This window comes from Sinohyriopsis cumingii, unplaced genomic scaffold (assembly GCF_028554795.1).
Source record: "Sinohyriopsis cumingii isolate HCF-2022 unplaced genomic scaffold, ASM2855479v2 utg000198l, whole genome shotgun sequence".
NCBI classification, from domain to species: domain Eukaryota; kingdom Metazoa; phylum Mollusca; class Bivalvia; order Unionida; family Unionidae; genus Sinohyriopsis; species Sinohyriopsis cumingii.
The window spans coordinates 4,836,870-4,856,758 of NW_028315875.1; the positions used below are offsets into that span (position 1 = coordinate 4,836,870).

A 19,889-nucleotide genomic window follows, 5' to 3' on the forward strand; every position below is an offset into this window, starting at 1 on the left:
ACTCTAGTGTAAAGAGTTTTGACATTATGTAAAAGGTGGAGATCTGCATTACACTTTGCTACCATTGCCAAAGATAAAATTTATTACTTATTCTCAGGACAGACTTACAGAATTTTATCAAATTTAACATAAATCATGTTGACATGAAAGGTTTTCAAAGTTATACAAGTGATGCCTATATACTGTACAGTATGGCTGCTGTTGCTAAAAATAGGAAAAAATTTTAAAAACTTTTCAAAGGAATAGTCCAACAGAATATTTCTAAATTTAACATTATGCATCCTAGCTTGAAGACATTTCAAATTTTTGCAAATGATGCCCATCTCCTACTAAATATGGCTGCATTACTAATAAGAAAAATGCAAAGAAAACTTTATCTAAAACAATTTACTAAACAGAATTTGACCAACTGAGACAGAAGACTGGTAGAAAGGCCTTTCATTATTGAACAAATTATGCTGGTGTACCATAATATTTGGATAAAAACATTTTAAAAAATTAACATGGAACAGTTGTTTTCCTAATATATGCAGTCACCAGTGTTTGAAGGAAACTTCTTCAGCATTCTACCAAAACACACCTTGGCCAACGGCTCTTGCATTTGGCCATGATGCAGATGTCCACTAGGTGACTTGAGTGATCTCATGCCAAATTGGGCCTCTTGTTTCACTGGCAATATTTTTTGAGTTTTCCTAATTTTTCCAATGCTGCAATAGAGTTTGAATGTTTAGTATGTTGTTTTGCACTCAAAATGTACTGTACCTTTTTTATGGTTCTTGAAATTTATTATTGAAATGTTGCAGTTCTTTCATAGGAAGGCAAATAATGATAAGACTAAGTTGAAAATACAGCCTGATATACTGATAATGTCTAGCATATTTGTCAGAAAAGAAAATCTGATCCAGTGTAAAAGTCATTGTCTGATGAGAGCAATGTGTTTGCAATCACTGGCTCTCATTACTTAGAATTTGGTATCACTATCAACAGTTCTTCAGGCTGCATTTTGTCAAAGGTATATGATGCACATATTTTTGTCCTGTAAAAAAATCTCTGTGTTTCCAGTGAGCGAAAACCTTACAGTGGCTGGGACATTAGTCAAGGAGAGGACCAGACAAAGCAATTTGGTGTTTTGTATAACCATAGATTCAGAGTTGAATTTCAAAGCAGCAGTCAGAGACCTTGAGGGCTTTATAAAGAATGAACTCACAGAGAAAGAAATTAATTCTCCTGGAGAAATAATTTCAAAACTGCTTGATTTGCAGGTAGGTGTGTTTTTATAAGTACTTTGTTCTTACGCATGCAAATTATTCTTACTCTATACACCCATAGTAATTAGGTTTCAGTGTTTTGGTGGGAATACAATATATTCCTCTGTTTCTAGGTACATGTAGAATCCCAGATTTTCTAAACAAAGAAAAAACAACTGATGAAAAAGATAGCACATTTCTTTGATTGCTATGTGAATTATAAATATGGAATATTCTATTCATCCCTGCTGTACCTCCCCAAGGGGCCTTGTTTGGTTGCAGAGAAATGACTAAACCTTGCTTCAAATGCATATACAGTAGGAACATCAAGTTTGACCACTGTATCATAGATAGTTAAAATGCTTTTGAATTTATAACATAACTGACATACATAAATACAGACAAACAGATAGATGGAAACAGAGAGGCAAGAAATACACTAGCTTTTTCCAAAATATACCTGCTTTTTCCTAAGGCAAGTATAAAGACCTTTTCTGGTCTTACACTGATTAGAAATAAACCATGTTCCTTCTTGTACAGACTTAGAAATGGTAAAGTAAATTAAAATGTCTCATTCCTGGAAATCACACGTTACTTAAGTCACAAAACATTTCAGCATTCTAAGAATACTGAAGTAATTATTAGGCCTTTTTGAAATAAAAGTAAATTATTGAATATCTTTTATTTTCATAAGAGTTATTATCCTGATAGTAAGACTGTGAGCATAGACCTAAAAGTAGGACTGTGAGTATTAACCCTAAGGGTAGGACTGTGATCATAGACCTAAGGGTAGCACTGTGAGTATAGTCCTAAGGGTAGGACTGTGAGTATAGCCATAATGGTAGGACTGTGAGCATAGCCCTAGGGATAAGACTGAGTACACCTAATGATAGGACTGTGAGTATATCCCTAATGATATGATCATGAGCATAGCCCTAAGGGTAGGACTGTGAGTATAGCCCTAAGGGTAGGACTTGGAAGATAGCCCTAAGGGTAGGACTGTGAGCATAGCCCTAAGGGTAGGACTGTGAGTATGGCTGTAATGGTTGGACTGTGAGCATAAACCTAAGTGTAGGACTGTGAGTATAGCCCTGAGAGTAGGATTATAAGGATAACTCTAATGATAGGATTCAGTGAGTATATCCCTAAGGGTATGGCAGTTAGTTCATTGTTAAGGGTAGGACTGTGAGTACTGCCTAATGATAGGACTGTGAATATGGTCCTAATGGTAGGACTGAGTATAACTCTAATGGTAGGATTGTGTGTATAACCCTAAGTGTAGGGCTGTGAGTATAGCCCTAAGTGTAGGACTGTAAGTATAGCCCTAACAGTAGGACTTTGAGTATAGCCCTAAGTGTAGGACTGTAAGTATAGCCTTAACAGTAGGACTTTGAGTATAACCCTAAGTGTAGGACTGTAAGTAAAGCCCTAAGTGTAGGACTGTAAGTATAGCCCTAAGTGTAGGACTGTGAGTATAGCCCTAACAGTAGGACTGTAAGTATAGCCCTAAGTGTAGGACTGTAAGTATAGCCCTAAGTGTAGGACTGTAAGTATAGCCCTAAGTGTAGGACTGTATGTATAGCCCTAAGTGTAGGACTGTAAGTATAGCCCTAACAGTAGGATTTTGAATTGCATGGATCAGCAAATGAATGTTTTACTTACTGATGGATTTGGCTGGCAGTATTTAAAAACAAACCCTCATCCTGAGATCATTCGTTAAATTGGATGATCTGAGATCTAGTAATGTTTTTCACTTTTGCTGAATATTGTTCTCATAACAATTTTTCTGAAGCAATAAATACTTTTCAATTAAATAAAGTTATGCTTTGTAAACTTATAAAGATTTTCAGGCTGCCAAGAGACAGTGTAGTATCTAAACAGGTTTTTTGCACAAGAAAAGACACACACACCCCAGATTACAGTAGGAATTTTTTCCACAATTATAATTGCAGGTAGTTGCTTGTAATTGGTTCATTTGATTGCAACTGTAATGTTTATTATAACTGGTCTATCCATTCTTCAAATCGAAGCAATTTAGTTTATGTTGCTGAAAATTTCTTTTGCATTGCAACAATCCACTATTTTATCTATGCTTTTCAAATATGAATTCTCTCGGATCATCATCGACTATAAAGTTGCCTCATTGTACATCAGTCTGATAAATCCATAATATTTTAGGTCACACAGATGGAGGGAATGGGTCAGGGAGGTGCCATGGTGTCTGTAAACAGGAAGAAAGGTGTTATCAAGGTGTCTGGAACTCACAGAGAGGTGTTAGATACCTATGACAACCTCCTGAAATATCTACATAAGATTGAGCGAGGTAAGATGAAAGAGGAGAAAGTGAAACACAAGAGTGTTTTATTGCCAAACCTTTGAGAGATTTTATGAAGTAAAGTTTCTGTGTGTAGTGATGTATTCATGTGCCTATATTTCTGTATTTGCCAGTAGAACCTTCCCACTGTTTTAAGAGTTTTCCCACTTTGTATCTTCTCTGCCATATTTCGTGTAGACATTAATTTTTTATGGTAAGCAAATTTGGAACACATTTTCTCCTTAAATAAAATGGAAATAATTACTTTGTTTATGGGCCATAGCGACATTAAGACAAGTAATATATAAGTAATGTACACATTTTTAAGGATGAAGGCAATTAATTCTTCAAATTTGAAACAATTAGTCCAAAAACCTAATTTTGCCTTCACAATAATCATCTTAGTTAATGGATCAAATCAATTATATATAAAAGATCACAAAGGTGCAGTTTAGGAGCTATTTATATTCTGCACATAAAATATTCAACATGGCCAGTATGTCAGTCATTGTCAGAATGCTATGATTTGTATGCCTTATGAACAGGGTATTTTGAAACGTGTCATCACTGACTAACAGCATATTGTTTTAAAGTTATCACTTCTAGCTGAGTCAAATTTTAAGGGTTATATTTTTTATATTTTCTGTTGATTATTCTGAGGTCTCCACTTATGAACTCACTGAAACGTATAGCTTTTGACTCATAAAAATTAATCAGAAACATATGACATTCAAAAAGATTGTCATGGCAACTGTATTTAGTGTTATACCTTATCTTAATTGTACAGCAGGCTTCAAAATGCTCCATAAGGTTCAGATCATGATAAACAGTGATTCTTGAGAAGGTTCAGATAATTACATGCAGTGATCCTTGAAATGGTACAGATAATTATATGCTTTGGTTCTTGAGAAGGTTTACATGCAGTGATCCTTGTGATGGTACAGATAATTAAATACAGTGACCCTTGAGAAGGTTCCGATCATTAAATGTAGTGATCCTTGAGATGGATCCACTTGTAGTAAGAAGTACATTTTCATTTGGAAGGGGTGACAACAGATATGATCAATATCTATCTGTTTTGTGTATTTTTAGTTTTGGACTGCAGAGGTGTAAAAACATATTTGTTTAGCCATTTCAATGTTTAGGACGTAAATGAGCCTTAAATTTTTAATGTGTTTATAAAAGGAAACTTTTATTCTTTTTCATGCCATGTTGCAGTACAATTCACAAATAATGTTGTGGTGAAACCTAAGTTCAGGCAGCATGTATTGTTTCTTAAATAGAAATTATGTAAATTTGTTAACTTGTGAGCTACATAGTCTGATGGTCTTGTAACTATGCAAATAGCTGGTTTTGATCTCTACAGGTACAAAAATTATTGCATAAGAAATTCACCATCACGTTTTTTACATGCACGACTTTAATGCCATATCAAAAATTGTACAACCATAACAGCAGAGTACAAAATTATTGTTGTCAACACTATAAAACAATGTACTTCCATAGCAGTGGCATACAAAAATCTTGTTATCTTCACTCTAAAACCTAGTACATTCCATAGCAATAATGATTTTGTTGTCAACACTATAAAACCTAGTACTTCCAAAGCAGTCGTCCACATAGATCTTATTGTCGACACTTTAAAACATAGTACTTCCATAGCAGCAGCCTTCAAAAATATTCTTATCAACACTTTAAAACCTACTACTTCCAGCCCACACAAATCTTGATGTCAACACTATAAAATTTAGTACTTCCATAGCAGCTGCCTACAAAAATATTGTTATCAAACCTAGTACTTCCAAAGCAACAGAACAGACAAATATTGTTGTCAACACTATAAAACTTAGTACTTCCATTGCAGCAGCCCACACAAATCATTGTTGTCAACACTGTAAAACTAAGTATGTCCATAACAACAGCCGACAAAATTATTTTTGTCAACATTAAAACTTAGTACTTCCAAAGCAACAGAACACAAATAAATATTGTTGGCAACACTATAAAACCTAGTACTTCCATAGCAGCAACCCAGACAAATATTGTTTCACACTGTAAAGCCTACTACATGTACTTCCATATCAGTAGCTAAACAAAAATTGTTGTCAACACTATAAAATCTAGTACTTCCATAACAGCAGCCTACAAAAATCTTGTTGTCAACACTGTAAAACTTACTACTTCCATAACAACAGCCTACACAAATGGTGTTGTCAACACTATAAAACCTAGCACGCACATAGCAGCAGCCCACACAAATCTTGTCATCAACACTATAGAATTTAGTACTTCCATAGCAGCAGCCTACACAAATCTTGGTGTCAACACTATTAAACTAGTACTTCCATAGCAACAGGTTACAAAAATCTTGTCAACACTATAAGACCTAGTTCCTTTACTAAACTGAAAATCACACTGATAGTCATTTTATTATCACAAGTTCTTTTGAATCATGTTTGCTACTATACAAATATTTTTGCCAATTTGTGTTGGGATCAACCTAGGCTTTTTACAGAATTGATCTCAATATAAACAAACATCTGGGTCAAAATCAAAGGCCATGATCATTATTTTGCAATGTTCATCCTTTAACGATTATGCACCACTTTTGTTAATGCTGTATCAATTCAAACCATTTGAGATTAAGGAAATATACTTGGTATACTTATATATCATTATTAGAAAGTATGTCATATACTATATTTGAGGGTCTGTCTTAAAGTTAAAGGTCACATGTCAAAATTTTAAGTTTTACCATCCCATTTTCATTTCAACTCTTAAGTCTATAAGCTGCTTAAGATAAATGGATGAAATTTAGTGCACTTATATGTTATCAGGTGTCAATATTTTAAGTGTCATACACATTTCATTAGTATAATTATATAGTATCACTTGTCAATATTTTAAGTATCAAACAGATTTTCTCAGTCAGTCAGGCATCTAGCGTGAACAAGCGAGTTTAAAAATAAGTTATTCAAGTTGTTTCAACTGTCATCAAGTGACTTTCAAAATAACCTATTCACGTTATTATTATCCTTTCAAAAACCAATGTAATTCTGCTTTGTTTAGTGTTTTGCGCATATTTATACCATCTGGGAAACATAACACATAGGTGATTTGATATTTCTCACCAGAGTGTTTAACATGGGAAAATGAGGCAACAAATACACGTTTTGTGCACATTTGGGTCATTATTTTATGTTCTTTTTACTGTTAAAATCGACAATGTTAAATACGATTTAGGAAAAGCTCAGATCTTTTCCTATCATAATATACCTCTTTCCCAAGTGCTTCAGCATTCCTATTTTTAATTTTAACCATTCCTACTTAAGTGAATTGAGATTTTAGATTTTCTTGAAAAACAGGACTTTCGGTGTGTTGGGTTCACGTGAACATAATGCGTTTATGTTAATTACGAACTTATTCCGTATAATACCATGCACAGCTACGACAAATCTGATATCCTTACCTTGGATTGGCAATATTACAAATTATTTCTCTGCCGTTGAACATTGATCTTAGCGATTGAATATTGTATATGTGTTGATATTCAGTATAAATTTAACATTATATCTGATAAAAGTCATACTGGTACCACGATGTATGCATGCAGCCAATACAAATAGTAAACAGTTGTTAAAAGTGCTCATTTAAAAGAACGCCATTATAATTGTCACATGGGCTAAAGATGGCAATAAACAGAGCATGCCTTCGTTTCAGTGTTTAATAGCGCATCAGCACATTAATTTCTTTATGGTGCTAATTTAAAAATCATTATAGGATAGATTATTTAATTGACAGACAGGAACTGACCATATATTATTGCCATGTATGGTCCTTCAAGCGTGTAGCTGTTGGCTTTGTATTTCTAGATTACGAATACCTCAGTCACTGCTCTGGAATAGCCCATTAAGTTAATGTGCATTGCTAAAGTTGAAGAAATAAATTTATTAGAAATTATGTAAAATGATTATTCAAATATAAGGCATGTTGAAGAAATAAAATTATTCACACATTGCTGTCTTGAACAAACCTGTTAAGCCATCTGATTTATATATTATTGATTTTTTTTTAATTGGCGGCAAGGTTCTTTGGGTTTTTTAAGTAGGAGTGAAATGCATATATACAATGTTATTACTTCGTTAGTTTCGAGTAGACAAAAGATTTCATACTTGAAACGAAAATATAGAATCGTAGCTGTCATTCAGAGATGGAATCATCTATATATGGACTCAAGCTCAACAAAACTCTGTTTAAGAACTGGTTGACCTGTGAACGAAGTTCGACTTATGAAACTTATTTAAGGGTGGGGAATGTTATATTTATTTTTCATATAGGTAGGGAATGTTATAATTATTTTTCAAACTCTGCAAACACCATATTTATTAAAATAAATTACTTCATATCTCATGCAACATAGCTGTAATCGCTAATCCCTTTCTTCAAACATTACTTAAATTTAGAGATATTAAGTCTTTGCTCAACCAAATTATTTTCAAAGGTTTGCTTTTCAAAAGTAACTTTTTTGATTTGTTCTGTTTGTTTTCAGTCTGTTAAGATGCATTCTACTTCAGTACATGTACACTTTACCTCAAGGTTAATACAAAATTAAGTCAGCTGATTCAGATTTAAACACTATCTTTAGACAATACTTTAAATTGCTCAAAAAGTTAACTTTTTATATGCTCAAGTTTCTACTGTACGATTGTAAACTTTTGTAACTTTTTATTGGGGGCCCGGGTGGATGATCGATTTAAGGTGCTCACCCTTACATATCTCTGTTGTCTAACCTCCGTCTCAGTTTGGCCAGCGTGGGCATGTGAGAAAACTTGATAGTAACTTACAGTGATTTTCTAGGGTTCTTCTGCCACCATGTACTGAGTATTTATGTGCTTAACAAATGGCGTTAAACCCACGAAACCAAACCATACCTAATGTTCATGAAACACGATTCCATAATCCCTTGTTCAACATCACATTAATTAATTTAAAGATCTCAGATCTTCACTGAACCAACTTATTTTCAAAGGGTCTGATTTTAAAAAATAATTTATTTCAGCCTTATTTCTCCCCTTTGTTGCGATGGATTCTACAGGTGAACTTCACCCTTATTTGCAAATTTAAAAAATACCAGCATTTCAATTAGCTGATCAGGGTTCTAACCTGATATTGAGATAACTCTTAACCTTCATAAACAATAATTGATTTTATGGCAACACAGTCAAGTGCTTAATGTATGATTTAAAATGTAAAATTTAAATCAAATCAGTTAATTGTTTTCTCTAATGTAACATAGTGTTTGCCTGATTTTGCACTTCAAAATTTCATAAAAACATCACTTATCTTTTGTTGCAGCAAAACCATGCTTTTATTGTATGATTTTAAATGCACTTAAAATAAATGACCTCTTTTCTCATCCAGCATATTTACAATCCCCTTCTTCAGTTATTGCATATATTTATTTTATGACGTTGGATCTCTGCTGAACCAAGCTATTTTCAAACGGACTGCATTTTAAAAATAACATGTTAGAGTTATCTTTCTTTTGATCTCAATCTGGAAGCATTTTACATGCCAACATTGCCAGAAGTAAAAGAAAAATTGAAGACATCAGTTTTGCACTTTTTAATCAGTTAAATTTTGCACTTCATCAAAACATAACTTCCGTTTCGTTGCAACACACGGTTTCAGTATATGATATTAAAACATTTGTTACAACACTGTTCTAATCTAACGTATGATTTTTAAATTTAATTAAATGAATTTTGTCTTTTAGATGCAGCATGGTCCTAATCCTTTCTTTAAACATTACTTCAATTAATTTGAAACTGTTAAAGCTGAGCGCAACCATATAATCTCGCATGGGCCTGCTTTACAAAAATAACCTAGTTGTTGTTTGGTTTTCTCTTGATTTACAACTTGCATGCAACTATTCTACATGTATACTCCTCCACAAATTTAAAAAAAAAAAGAATTTCAGTCATCAAATTGGGGCTGAGAAAATTTTATGTTGCATCAAAATTCTTACGTTTTCTTGCAACATGTTTAGAATTGTAATATGTGGTTTATAACTTTAATATAAATAAGTTAACATCTTTTTATGCAGCACAGTTATAATCCTGGCATATAATATTAAATTTAAGATATCAAATTGTACTTTACCAATGGGTGTTTTTCAAAAACTAACTTTTTTGAATTATTTTTCATTTTTTCTCAGTCTGTTTAGATACATTCGATATTAACACATTTCCCATTTTCAGTTAACTTATAAGTGTCCTAAGCTGATTTTGAGATACATTTTACACTTCATAAAAGATATAGCTTCCTCTTGTTGCAGTATAGCCAGGGTTCTAAAGCATGATTTTGAAACATTTGTTACAATGCTGTTGGAATAATATAAGGCATCTTACAATTAATTCAAATGAATTACCTTTCTTTCCTTGAAACATATTTCTAATCTCTTCTTCAGATGTTATTTCGATTATCGCAGAGCTGCAGTCATCCAAGTTATTTTCAAAGGGTATTCGTTTAAAAATTAACTTAGTTATATTTATTTTGTTTTGAGTCTGCTAAGATGCAATCTACATATACAATTTACACTAATTGAACACAAATACCAGTTTGCATTTTAATCCACTAATCAGAGTTTTAGAATTATTTTCAGATAACTTTAAAATTAAAAAAACAATATTTTTGTTGTAACAAGACCAGGCTTCTAATGCATCTTTTGAAACTTCTACAAAATCTAAGGGTGTTCTGGTTCTGGCATTTTCTGCACTCCTTACAGCAGGATAATAATTAGGTGTGAATGTAAAGAAATCCACTGCCACAAAGGACCAATAACCCCCACTGCTAGGACTATGTACCATGTAATATGATTACCAACAAGTAGATATCAACACAGTCTGTACTAAACCAATATTGTGAAGACTGTTCCAGGGAGCAGAACATGAACAGTTAACATATCTTTACAGAGCAGCATATCATATACGTTGCTGATAAATGAAACATTCCAGTTTATTTATTTTTTAGACATGTGTTCATTACTTTTTCACATTATTATGATAGTGTTGCTTTTTAATATTCTTGCAATAGCTTTAACTGCTATATGGTGCCATTGCTATCATCAAACATCTTATTCATTTATTTATTTAGTTATAAATTTGTAAGAGCAAATCATCTTCTAGGTAAATATTCTTATTTTCCCAGCATACTCTCATTTCAATTCATATTTTGTAAGAAAGGTTAATTATCAAAATTTGATTGAAACATAGCTCTTTAGAAATCAAGAAAATATAAATATAGTTTATCAAAATTTGACTATTCTTCTTGCATGCAGAAAAATTTTAAAACTTTCGCTTGTCATTCTAAACTGAAATTTTGTGCCATCTATTTTTACTTATTTTGTATAGGTTTAGCTGCAAATATAAAGCTTTCTCAACCTTTGTTTCATTATTTAGTATAATATTAGTATGATCCTTTGCAAGAAAACAGAGCTGATTTTAAGTGATGATACTCATTCTACTTTTCAGTTATTGGTGAACGACATAGAAATCAATTTTGTAATCTGATATACAAATATTAAGACATAAAAATGATTAAACATTGTTTTCATGAATATTTGCGACTAATATTTATCAGATATCAATGTTCCTTTTTCAAGCCATGACTTCACCCTTAGAATTCCAGTGTCTTAGTGATATTTTGAAGGGAAAGGATACCATTGGAGTTCATAACATTTGTGCAATAGAAGAAGATACTATGGCTCAAAAAATTCTAGCATTTTTGCAAGGAAATACTGACCCAAAACTTAAGAAGCAAATATTGCTACACCTCTCATCGCAGCTGTCAGAACAATTAAAGCAAGTGCTCAAGAAAGTTCATTTTGTTGTTTGGCCTGGTACCAGTCTTGCTGATGGAAGAACTATTTTTGTATGTGTATATAAAGGCACCATTGAAGAAGGTCCGAAGAGCTTTTATGACATAGAAATATTTTATAGCGATTACGAAAAACCAAGAGGAACTCCATTGTTTCCTCGTAAAGAACTTTTATCAGATGAAAAAAATTCGAGCTTAACATACGAAGATGCAGCTTTTGTGGAGAGAGCAATAAAGGAACATGGAGATTCTCTTTTTGACAAGCACAGTAACTTAGAAGCTATAAGTGGCAGTTCATTTGTGCTTTCTATGAGTCAAGGTTTCATTCAGCGTAAATGCGTAGTGTTGTACTGTCAGATGAAAGGAATTGCACCATATGGGGAAGATCTTTTCCCAACAAGTCTTCAAGTAGGAGATATATCTTTACATGTTGATGTGGTTGAAGGTTATTTCAGATATGGTATGTTTGAACAGAACAGTATAGTTGGCAGAACAGAATGGCATGATCATCTACGAATGGGAGTTAGCATCGGCGTAAAAGAAGAGGATCTAGCAGGAACACTTGGGCCATTTGTAAAATTAGGAGAAACAAGTTTCGGATTCCTGACATGTGCTCATGTGGTCAGTTGTCGAGAAAAAGTGAAGGTGCTTCAACCAGCAAATGGTGAGTCGAATCCGGATAAACCCGACTCTGAGAGATATTGTGGCCAAGTTCTGAGGGTTGCTTTCACATCAAACGGTCTGACTGATAATGTTGGTGTTGATGCAGCTTTAGTTCAAATAGAAGGAAAGAGGACAATTGATCCTAGAAATTTCCCCACTATTCCGCAAACAGATTTACTCAAAGCTGGTAGGTTTGATTGTTTTGAATGTCTATTGAATTTGAAATTACTACATATATACAGATGTTATATTCTAAATCAAATCTGCTGGGCAACATGAAACAGTTTTAAAAGATGTCAATACTGATAGAAGCGCTTTTCTCTAGAGTTCCTAGAATTAATAGTATCGAGGAATGTGATGCACACTAAAGCATTAAAGAAGTGTGTAAATAACCATTAATCTCTTGTAGGCATTAGCTACAGTAAAAACTTCCTCGTTTATTTTCGTTGTCTTATGACCTTTTTAAAGCTGTACATTGCATTAGGTTTACACACAGAATCATTGCACCAAGACTGTAATAATTGCAACTGAATTCTTAAGAAATAACTGGAATCTTTTGTACAAGTGACAGAATTAGATGTTTCCCTTGTGATCCTAAGCAAAAATCCAGAGCTCAAGACAGGTTTTATTTCTCAGCATAACTTAATGCTGCTTTCTGTCGAATACATATAACATTTATATCTACTTAGCAAATCTCTGTGAAAATAAAGACAAGAATACTACTGATTGTCTTAGGACTACAATAGGATGCAATAACAGCCCACTTGCTGAAAATTAATAAAGCAATAACTATAACACGACAAGAAAGCAGGCAATTAGCTTCCAGATAATACACTTAAACTACCGAGACAAAAGAGGATGAAATATAAAACATAATAACATATTTTAGTCTAATATATTTTGTGTTTGAAAACAATTGAAAATTAAATTGGTGTTTCTGCTTGTTTTCATCTTCCTTTGACTGATCTTATGCAAAAATGCTCTGCTCATTCAGTCAAGAGAATATCTGGTCTCAAAAATGTTCAGTACATATCTCAATTTAATATCACTTTTGATTCCCTGTGAAAATCAATTATGAACATTTGAAATATGATTTCTGGTGCAAGTGTTCGGTTTTACAAATTCATAATGCACACACACAAGCACACACAACTTTTCAACTGATATAATTTTGAACATATACTACTATGAAGTGAAGAAACTAAGAACCTTATTCCTCATAATTTGAATTTTTGATTGTTCTCCAAAGACAATTCCGGATATTTTCTTGCAGGTTTTGACCACAAAAAACCACCATCCTTGGGCCATGGACCGTCTGTGAGTGATCTTTCTTTTGAAGATATCCAAGGGAAACGAGTAATCAAGTGTGGTAGAACAACTGGCCTTACCAAAGGGTCACTGGAATTAAATGGAGCTTGGATTAAGAGGCGGGATGCAACTATGTTATTGCCAAATAGTTCATCTAGTGTAACCATGAAAGGGCAATATATTGTAGAAAGGCATGGGGACACTCCATTCTTTGACCTTGGGGATTCTGGAGCAGCTGTATTTGTAGCAGACAAGGAGAATGAACTAACATGCATTGGCTTAGCAACTGGAAAATTAAATGAATTTCAATGTGTTGTGACGCCTATCAAGTGCGTGTTAGATGCTCTTGGTTTAAGACCAGACGATCTGGCATTCAATGACGATATTGATGTGAACATGGAAGAAGATATGGAAATATAATGATCTCATATTGTGAAATGACATTTATCTTCTGTCAGAGACTATGCTTGGTCATTGCTTAATATTGTAAAATGCAGTAATCTAACTAACATTTATTGTAAATTATTTTAAATTGTGTTTAAACTTACAAATTACCATTTTGTAACTTCATTTTGCCTCAGATAGCAGACCATCAGTACACTCCAGTTTTACATGCATGAAACAAAACTTCATTTTCATTTTGTTTAATAATGCACTTCTTCAAACCTTTCTATTTTTTATCTTCCATTTATACAGTACTATTTCGTTTGGTTAATTTGGTCTTCTCTACTAACTACATTCATTCAATTGTTTATTTGTTTTTTTTTTTCCAGTAGAAATGCATGTAAAGTATGAATATTTTGGAATTGATTCTCATACTAATGAATTCAGACTTTCTTTGAATAGAATTTCTCAATTTTAAATGATCATATATATTTTCTTGCAAACCGATATCACTGTAATGCATATATAGTTATTGACAAGTCGGTGTCTTGTCAGCTGCAATGTTAATTCTTAGATTAAAGTTCTTCCGGGTTTGGTAGATGATGAATTTATTAACTGATATCAGAACCATAATTCAGCATATTTTATTTAGAACACTGGCTACCCTTTCCCACTATGTTCGAATTCAATTCCAGAATGTATTTTACAATAGATAGAAAAATTAAGGCATATATAAGGGTATATTCTCCCATGAAATTTATTGCAATCAAACAAGATAAAAGGTAAATATGTATCATGATGAAGCCTAATTATAATTTCAACACTTGTTTTATGTCGAAGGACTGCTGCATATAAACTCCGATCATTTTACATTCAGGAGTGCTCATTAAAATTAAACTCTGGGAATCCTATTTTAACATTTTAGAAAACCACTTACTGAGAACTATTGTCCATGAATGATAAGATAAAATCATTATTGAAATGTGTAATGGAATCCAATGAAATGTTTACGTGCATTTTCCCAGGAAGTCTATTGCACCTAAATCATTATTTGATGTACAATATATCATTTGAAGCCTAATGCCGTTTATTATGTATAATTAATTTGCATTGTTTGTTAGTTTTAAATTAGTTTTATTTTCTTATCTGCTATTGTAATGCTATTGTAATGGTTCATGATATGCTGGTCTTAATTTTGTCCTAAATTAAGTTTTTTTTCTACTTGACATGAATTATTGATTATTTTTAATTCTGTAGCTTGCAGATTGGAATCTTTACATTATTTATTGCAAATTAATGATATCACAGAATTATAATTTGTATCCATTATCTTTGCTGAAAATGTTACTTATATCCTTTATTATTTCCTGCCTCATATTTCGCGCAACTCGACAGAAGATGCGAATCATATAACAGTTGCTGACAACAGCTTCTTTTGTTGTTTTACATCTTTCTAAATGCTTCTTGCTCCCTCGTGGCTATTGATAACTCTATTAAAGGTATGACAGTAATATACAACTGAAGGTAATTTGGATTCAGGTTCTTTGAAATATCTTCCTAAATGTCTTCACCAAAATTCCAGTTTGAAGAGAAAATTCAACATCATTCTCATTTTTCTTTTGTGTAACTTTCATTTGTTGCACTTTTTGTTGGTGTCAACCTGCATTTGCAAATGTGAGAGCTTTTCGGCTACACTACCGATAACCTTTATCAGATAGCCGTGCTCTCTAAGATTTTTTCAACGATTTGTTTTGGAAAAATGTATTAAAGTATGAAAGCTGCCACTCCAAAGTTTGCCAATATTCACCTATACCATTCCCTCGTCATATTACGTGGTAGGTAATATTTTATGATCGTAAGAAGGACATACGGAAGACCAGCTAAGATATGTTTGCTCTGGATCCATATAAATATCAAAGACAAGAACAAAAGAGGGATATTACACTTCCTGAGCAGTTGCATATGTTTTGCAAACTTACATAAATGATCAACACAGGTTTTCAACGTGCATCCGACTGAGGATGTCTAAAACTTTAATGGCATATTCCTTAGATCTGCCCATATTCATCCTCTGTATTTGGAATAATGTGAGTGTTGGTCCTTCCTTCCCTTGCAAACATTCTAAACTGTTAGGCCTCAGTGTAACATTCATGGGACACTGGAAAACTTTATTAAGTTCTAATCAGACTCATTACTGCATGTCACTTCATCAAAAACATCAATTGAATGAAGTATGGATGCTGTTTGTTACAAAATGCAGTGTATTCAAAATGATCTGTGCCCCAAAAAATACTTTATTTCTCACACATTCCATGAACGATAAACCTTCTTGTTTATTTTGAAATGCAATATACAAAAGAATATTGAACTCGGCAACCTATGGTGAACTTGAATAATTTAAGTTTAGCTGTACTGCATTATTTTCATAATACTAACACTTCTTTGAACTAGAATCTGGCATCAACTTGATTTTCCAGTTCCACTTTCATCATGAATCACGGAAGCTGTAATGTGGCAAAATGACCCCGTAGGAAAATGATCCCTGTATTTTTACATAGAATAATGACCTACTAGCTCATAGAAACATGACACCACTCATAGAAACGTGACCCCCTTGAGGGTCATTTTCCTACAGCTCACTTAGTTATATGAAAGTACATTGAACAAGAAATTAAGCTACTGTAATGATAATTACAGGGATTAGTTATTATATATATACATATCTTCTAGTACATTAATAAGTAATATGTACATGCATGCATATATTATCTACTATAATGGAGCAGATCAAAATTGCGACATCATGATATGGTATTGATTTTGACTGTTCTCAACCAGACACAATAGTTTTCTACCAATAATGTTTAATAGAATAAGTCATGACTTGTCTTATTCTCCACATGTTTGCTGATTTGGAAAACAACATTTAAAATCAGTATTTCCAAAACTGCATTAATAACTGTTCAGTGTTACTTATACAAGATAAGTGTTATATATATATATTTAATAAGCATTGTTTGTTAGTTAAGTTTTTTAATTCTTTTATGCCATTATATGCTATGGAATACAATTGATTCTGACCAGATTTGACTTCATCTTGCCCAAAATAAAGTTATTTTCTACCTGACCTAGATCATTTATATTTTTTTTAAATTCTGAAAAAAACTAATACATAGCTAATTTTATCAGCATTGATATGGGTTAACTATTAGGATTATTATCTTTTTCATGAATCAAGGCTATTGTGTTTACTATGTTCTTTATTATAATTTTAGTTCTAGACTTTCTGATTATAATTCAGATTTTGTCTTGCAAACATTTAGAATCTTCAAGAATGAAGTTCTCCATTAAGTAACAGTTTTTGTTAGCAAATGTTAATTGTGACCTGAGGTCAAATAGAGGACTATTTAATCTTGTTACTAGAAAAAATTATTAATTCATGCTGTCAAATCTGGTCAGAATCAGTTGTATTATTTTTGTGTCCAGTGTTTCGTTTGGACTGGAATTTTTTTTTATTCAAAAATTATTTATTTACTGGAAATACAAAGTACTTCTCCTCTAAAATTATATTTTCAGATATAAGACTTGTAGTTAAATTGTAGTTACGATATGCGCCTGATAACTAAAGCCTATCTTGACCGAATGAATGAACTCCTCACATCCCTGCGAGTGTGCCGGCTACAAAATATGGCACTATGATTTTTCTTGTTTTTCAAATCAAATATGCAAATTGATAAGTTGTTGGTTTTCTTTTTGAGTTTCTATTTCCATTCAGATTTATTAAATCAATATAAGACACACTCATGAATTAAACATGCAATATGGTTTTTATGAAAAAAGTAGTGAACTACAAACACGGTTAGCTTCTTGTACACTGAATCTGAACTGCATTAGCATGGAATAGAAACTAAAAAAAATGACAAAGAATAAGAGGTAATTCAAATATTGACAGTTCATCTAAGTCATTATTCCGCTTTAATGAACATTTCTAAAGTCTATAAATCTCTTTCTCTCTTTCTTTCTCATTCTCTCTTTCTTCCCCTTTCTCTATTTCTCCTGAAATAGGTACCATAATACAAACTGAAAATATTAAAACAAACTTAGTTTTATTAGTATTGTATTGTGATTTTGAGAGTATAAATATTCTAATAGATATTCGCAAACAAAATCTGAATACTTTGTGGCTAGTTGAAACAGATAGGCATATTCCATTAGATTTTGCATTGTTATGTACATTTAATTTGTATTTGTTACTTTTTTTCCTCTATGATTATACGCTAGGTAGAATTTAATTTTCAATTTGATCACTGCTTACCTGACTAGGGACATTGATGTTTATTGTTTTATTTTGTTTGATATGTATGGCGGTGGAATGTGAGTCCCTCCCCGTCCCCTCCATGTCATATTTTTTAAATTTATAGACTACCAAAAATGACACTGTAGTAATATCATGTGTTATTTATATTTATATTGTGTGATATTTAATGGTACAGTTTTTGCCTACCTGAATATTGTCGTGCTTTGTGTACCTGCTTTTAGTCACTATTATGAGAAATGAACGAGATTTTTAACAAAAGTCACCTATTAATTCAGTAATTCAAAAACACAATTAAATTCATTTTAAAGGATGAGAAAAAAGTCCACATGTTCTAAAAGAAAGCTTTTTTATTTGATACAAATACAGGACATAAGAAACTGCTGATCTGCTCACAAAGGTGATACAAATAAGTAATGACAATTTACTATTACTCTAACGTTAATTAGTTTACAACATTTTCTAAAATTCCCTTAATGCAAGTTTTGATGTGGCATTGATTTAAGTTGTATATAAAAAAGCAATAGAAGGTAAAATGACTACTTTTAACCAAATCAAAAATTATAAAACATTTTCTTACTGAAGAGTTTTAAATGTTTTTTATTATTATTTAGGATTAGATTTCCAAGTAATTTTAATAAACTTTATTTCAGTGAATGTGTTGCAACAAGGAATCATGTTGTTCTTTATTTTTCAAAATATTTGTACATTTTCGTATTTTCTTCTATTGCATTACTGTCTTAGTCCTAACTCTGTTTCTAATATTAACATGGTTACTTGCTAACAGAATGTCAGAAAACATGCTAATCAAATAATTTAGATTTCATTACAAGTGCATATAATTATTAAACATGTTCCCTTTGCACTGTCAAGTTGATAACGCCTTGCTGGCAATTATATTTTATACCAATAATTTAAATTAATGAATGACAAGTGAAAGTTAATATTTCTGTATTGTAATACAAAACTCCAGTTTGAAACAAATATCAAACAAATCTGGAGCCAGATTAAAATATAATGGATTATATTTTATATTTAAAGTTCTTTCTGGAGGAGATCAAAGATAACATGATCAGAGACCAAAGCCAGCACAGTGCTATTTCTATAGAAGAATGCATATAATTTCTTAAAAGTGTATAGTTACAGATCACATCTATTCAAATGGTAATTACTGTATACCGGACCAGCCTGTATTGATCGTAAATCACAATATTTACATTCTACATATCCTGAATATCAATCTTTATTTATGCATTTGAATATATTGCTTTATTTGAAACGTTTCATGAACCTCAATGACACCCACTAGAAACAAAACACAAAAGCAATGTTATTCAAACCCTTCAGAATCTTGAAGTAGTAAAGATGATTACAAATGTGTTAAAGATTCTGTGAAACATTTTAATCTAAAGTCTTTAGGATATGATTTCGATACTATATTAAAAATATACACAGATATTTGTGAAAACTTTAGAACATATTGTATTTAGACAAGTGCAGATTAGATACAATGTTAATTTTTTGTGGTAGACTAGTAAATGGTGCATGTTTAAATAAACTGGGGTAGAATGAGAATTGACAATAGATTGTAATATGTTCCTGATGATATAGTCTTGAAATAGAGGAGGAATCATCATTATTCATCATATATATATATGCTATGGCAAACCTTTTTATCATTATATAGTACTACCACTCACTTCCAAAAATTCTATATACCCTCGATGTGTACGATTATTCTATATAGAATTTTTTTTTTTTTTGGAGGGTTCTCTCTCCT

General features: G+C 32.2%; 1 protein-coding gene across 1 annotated transcript in view; it reads left to right on the forward strand.

Annotated features, from left to right (window-relative positions):
• The window catches only part of LOC149774605 (uncharacterized), an 88,053-nt gene extending 69,273 nt beyond the window's left edge, over positions 1-18,780 (forward strand). Inside the window, exons 14-17 of the mRNA XM_089945104.1 lie at positions 1,063-1,262; positions 3,426-3,570; positions 11,225-12,289; positions 13,376-18,780. Coding sequence (XP_089801230.1) covers positions 1,063-1,262; positions 3,426-3,570; positions 11,225-12,289; positions 13,376-13,830 — 1,865 coding nt within the window. The 3' untranslated portion in view covers positions 13,831-18,780. The remainder of the gene's footprint in view (positions 1-1,062; positions 1,263-3,425; positions 3,571-11,224; positions 12,290-13,375) is intronic.
• Positions 18,781-19,889: the final 1,109 nt, after the last annotated feature.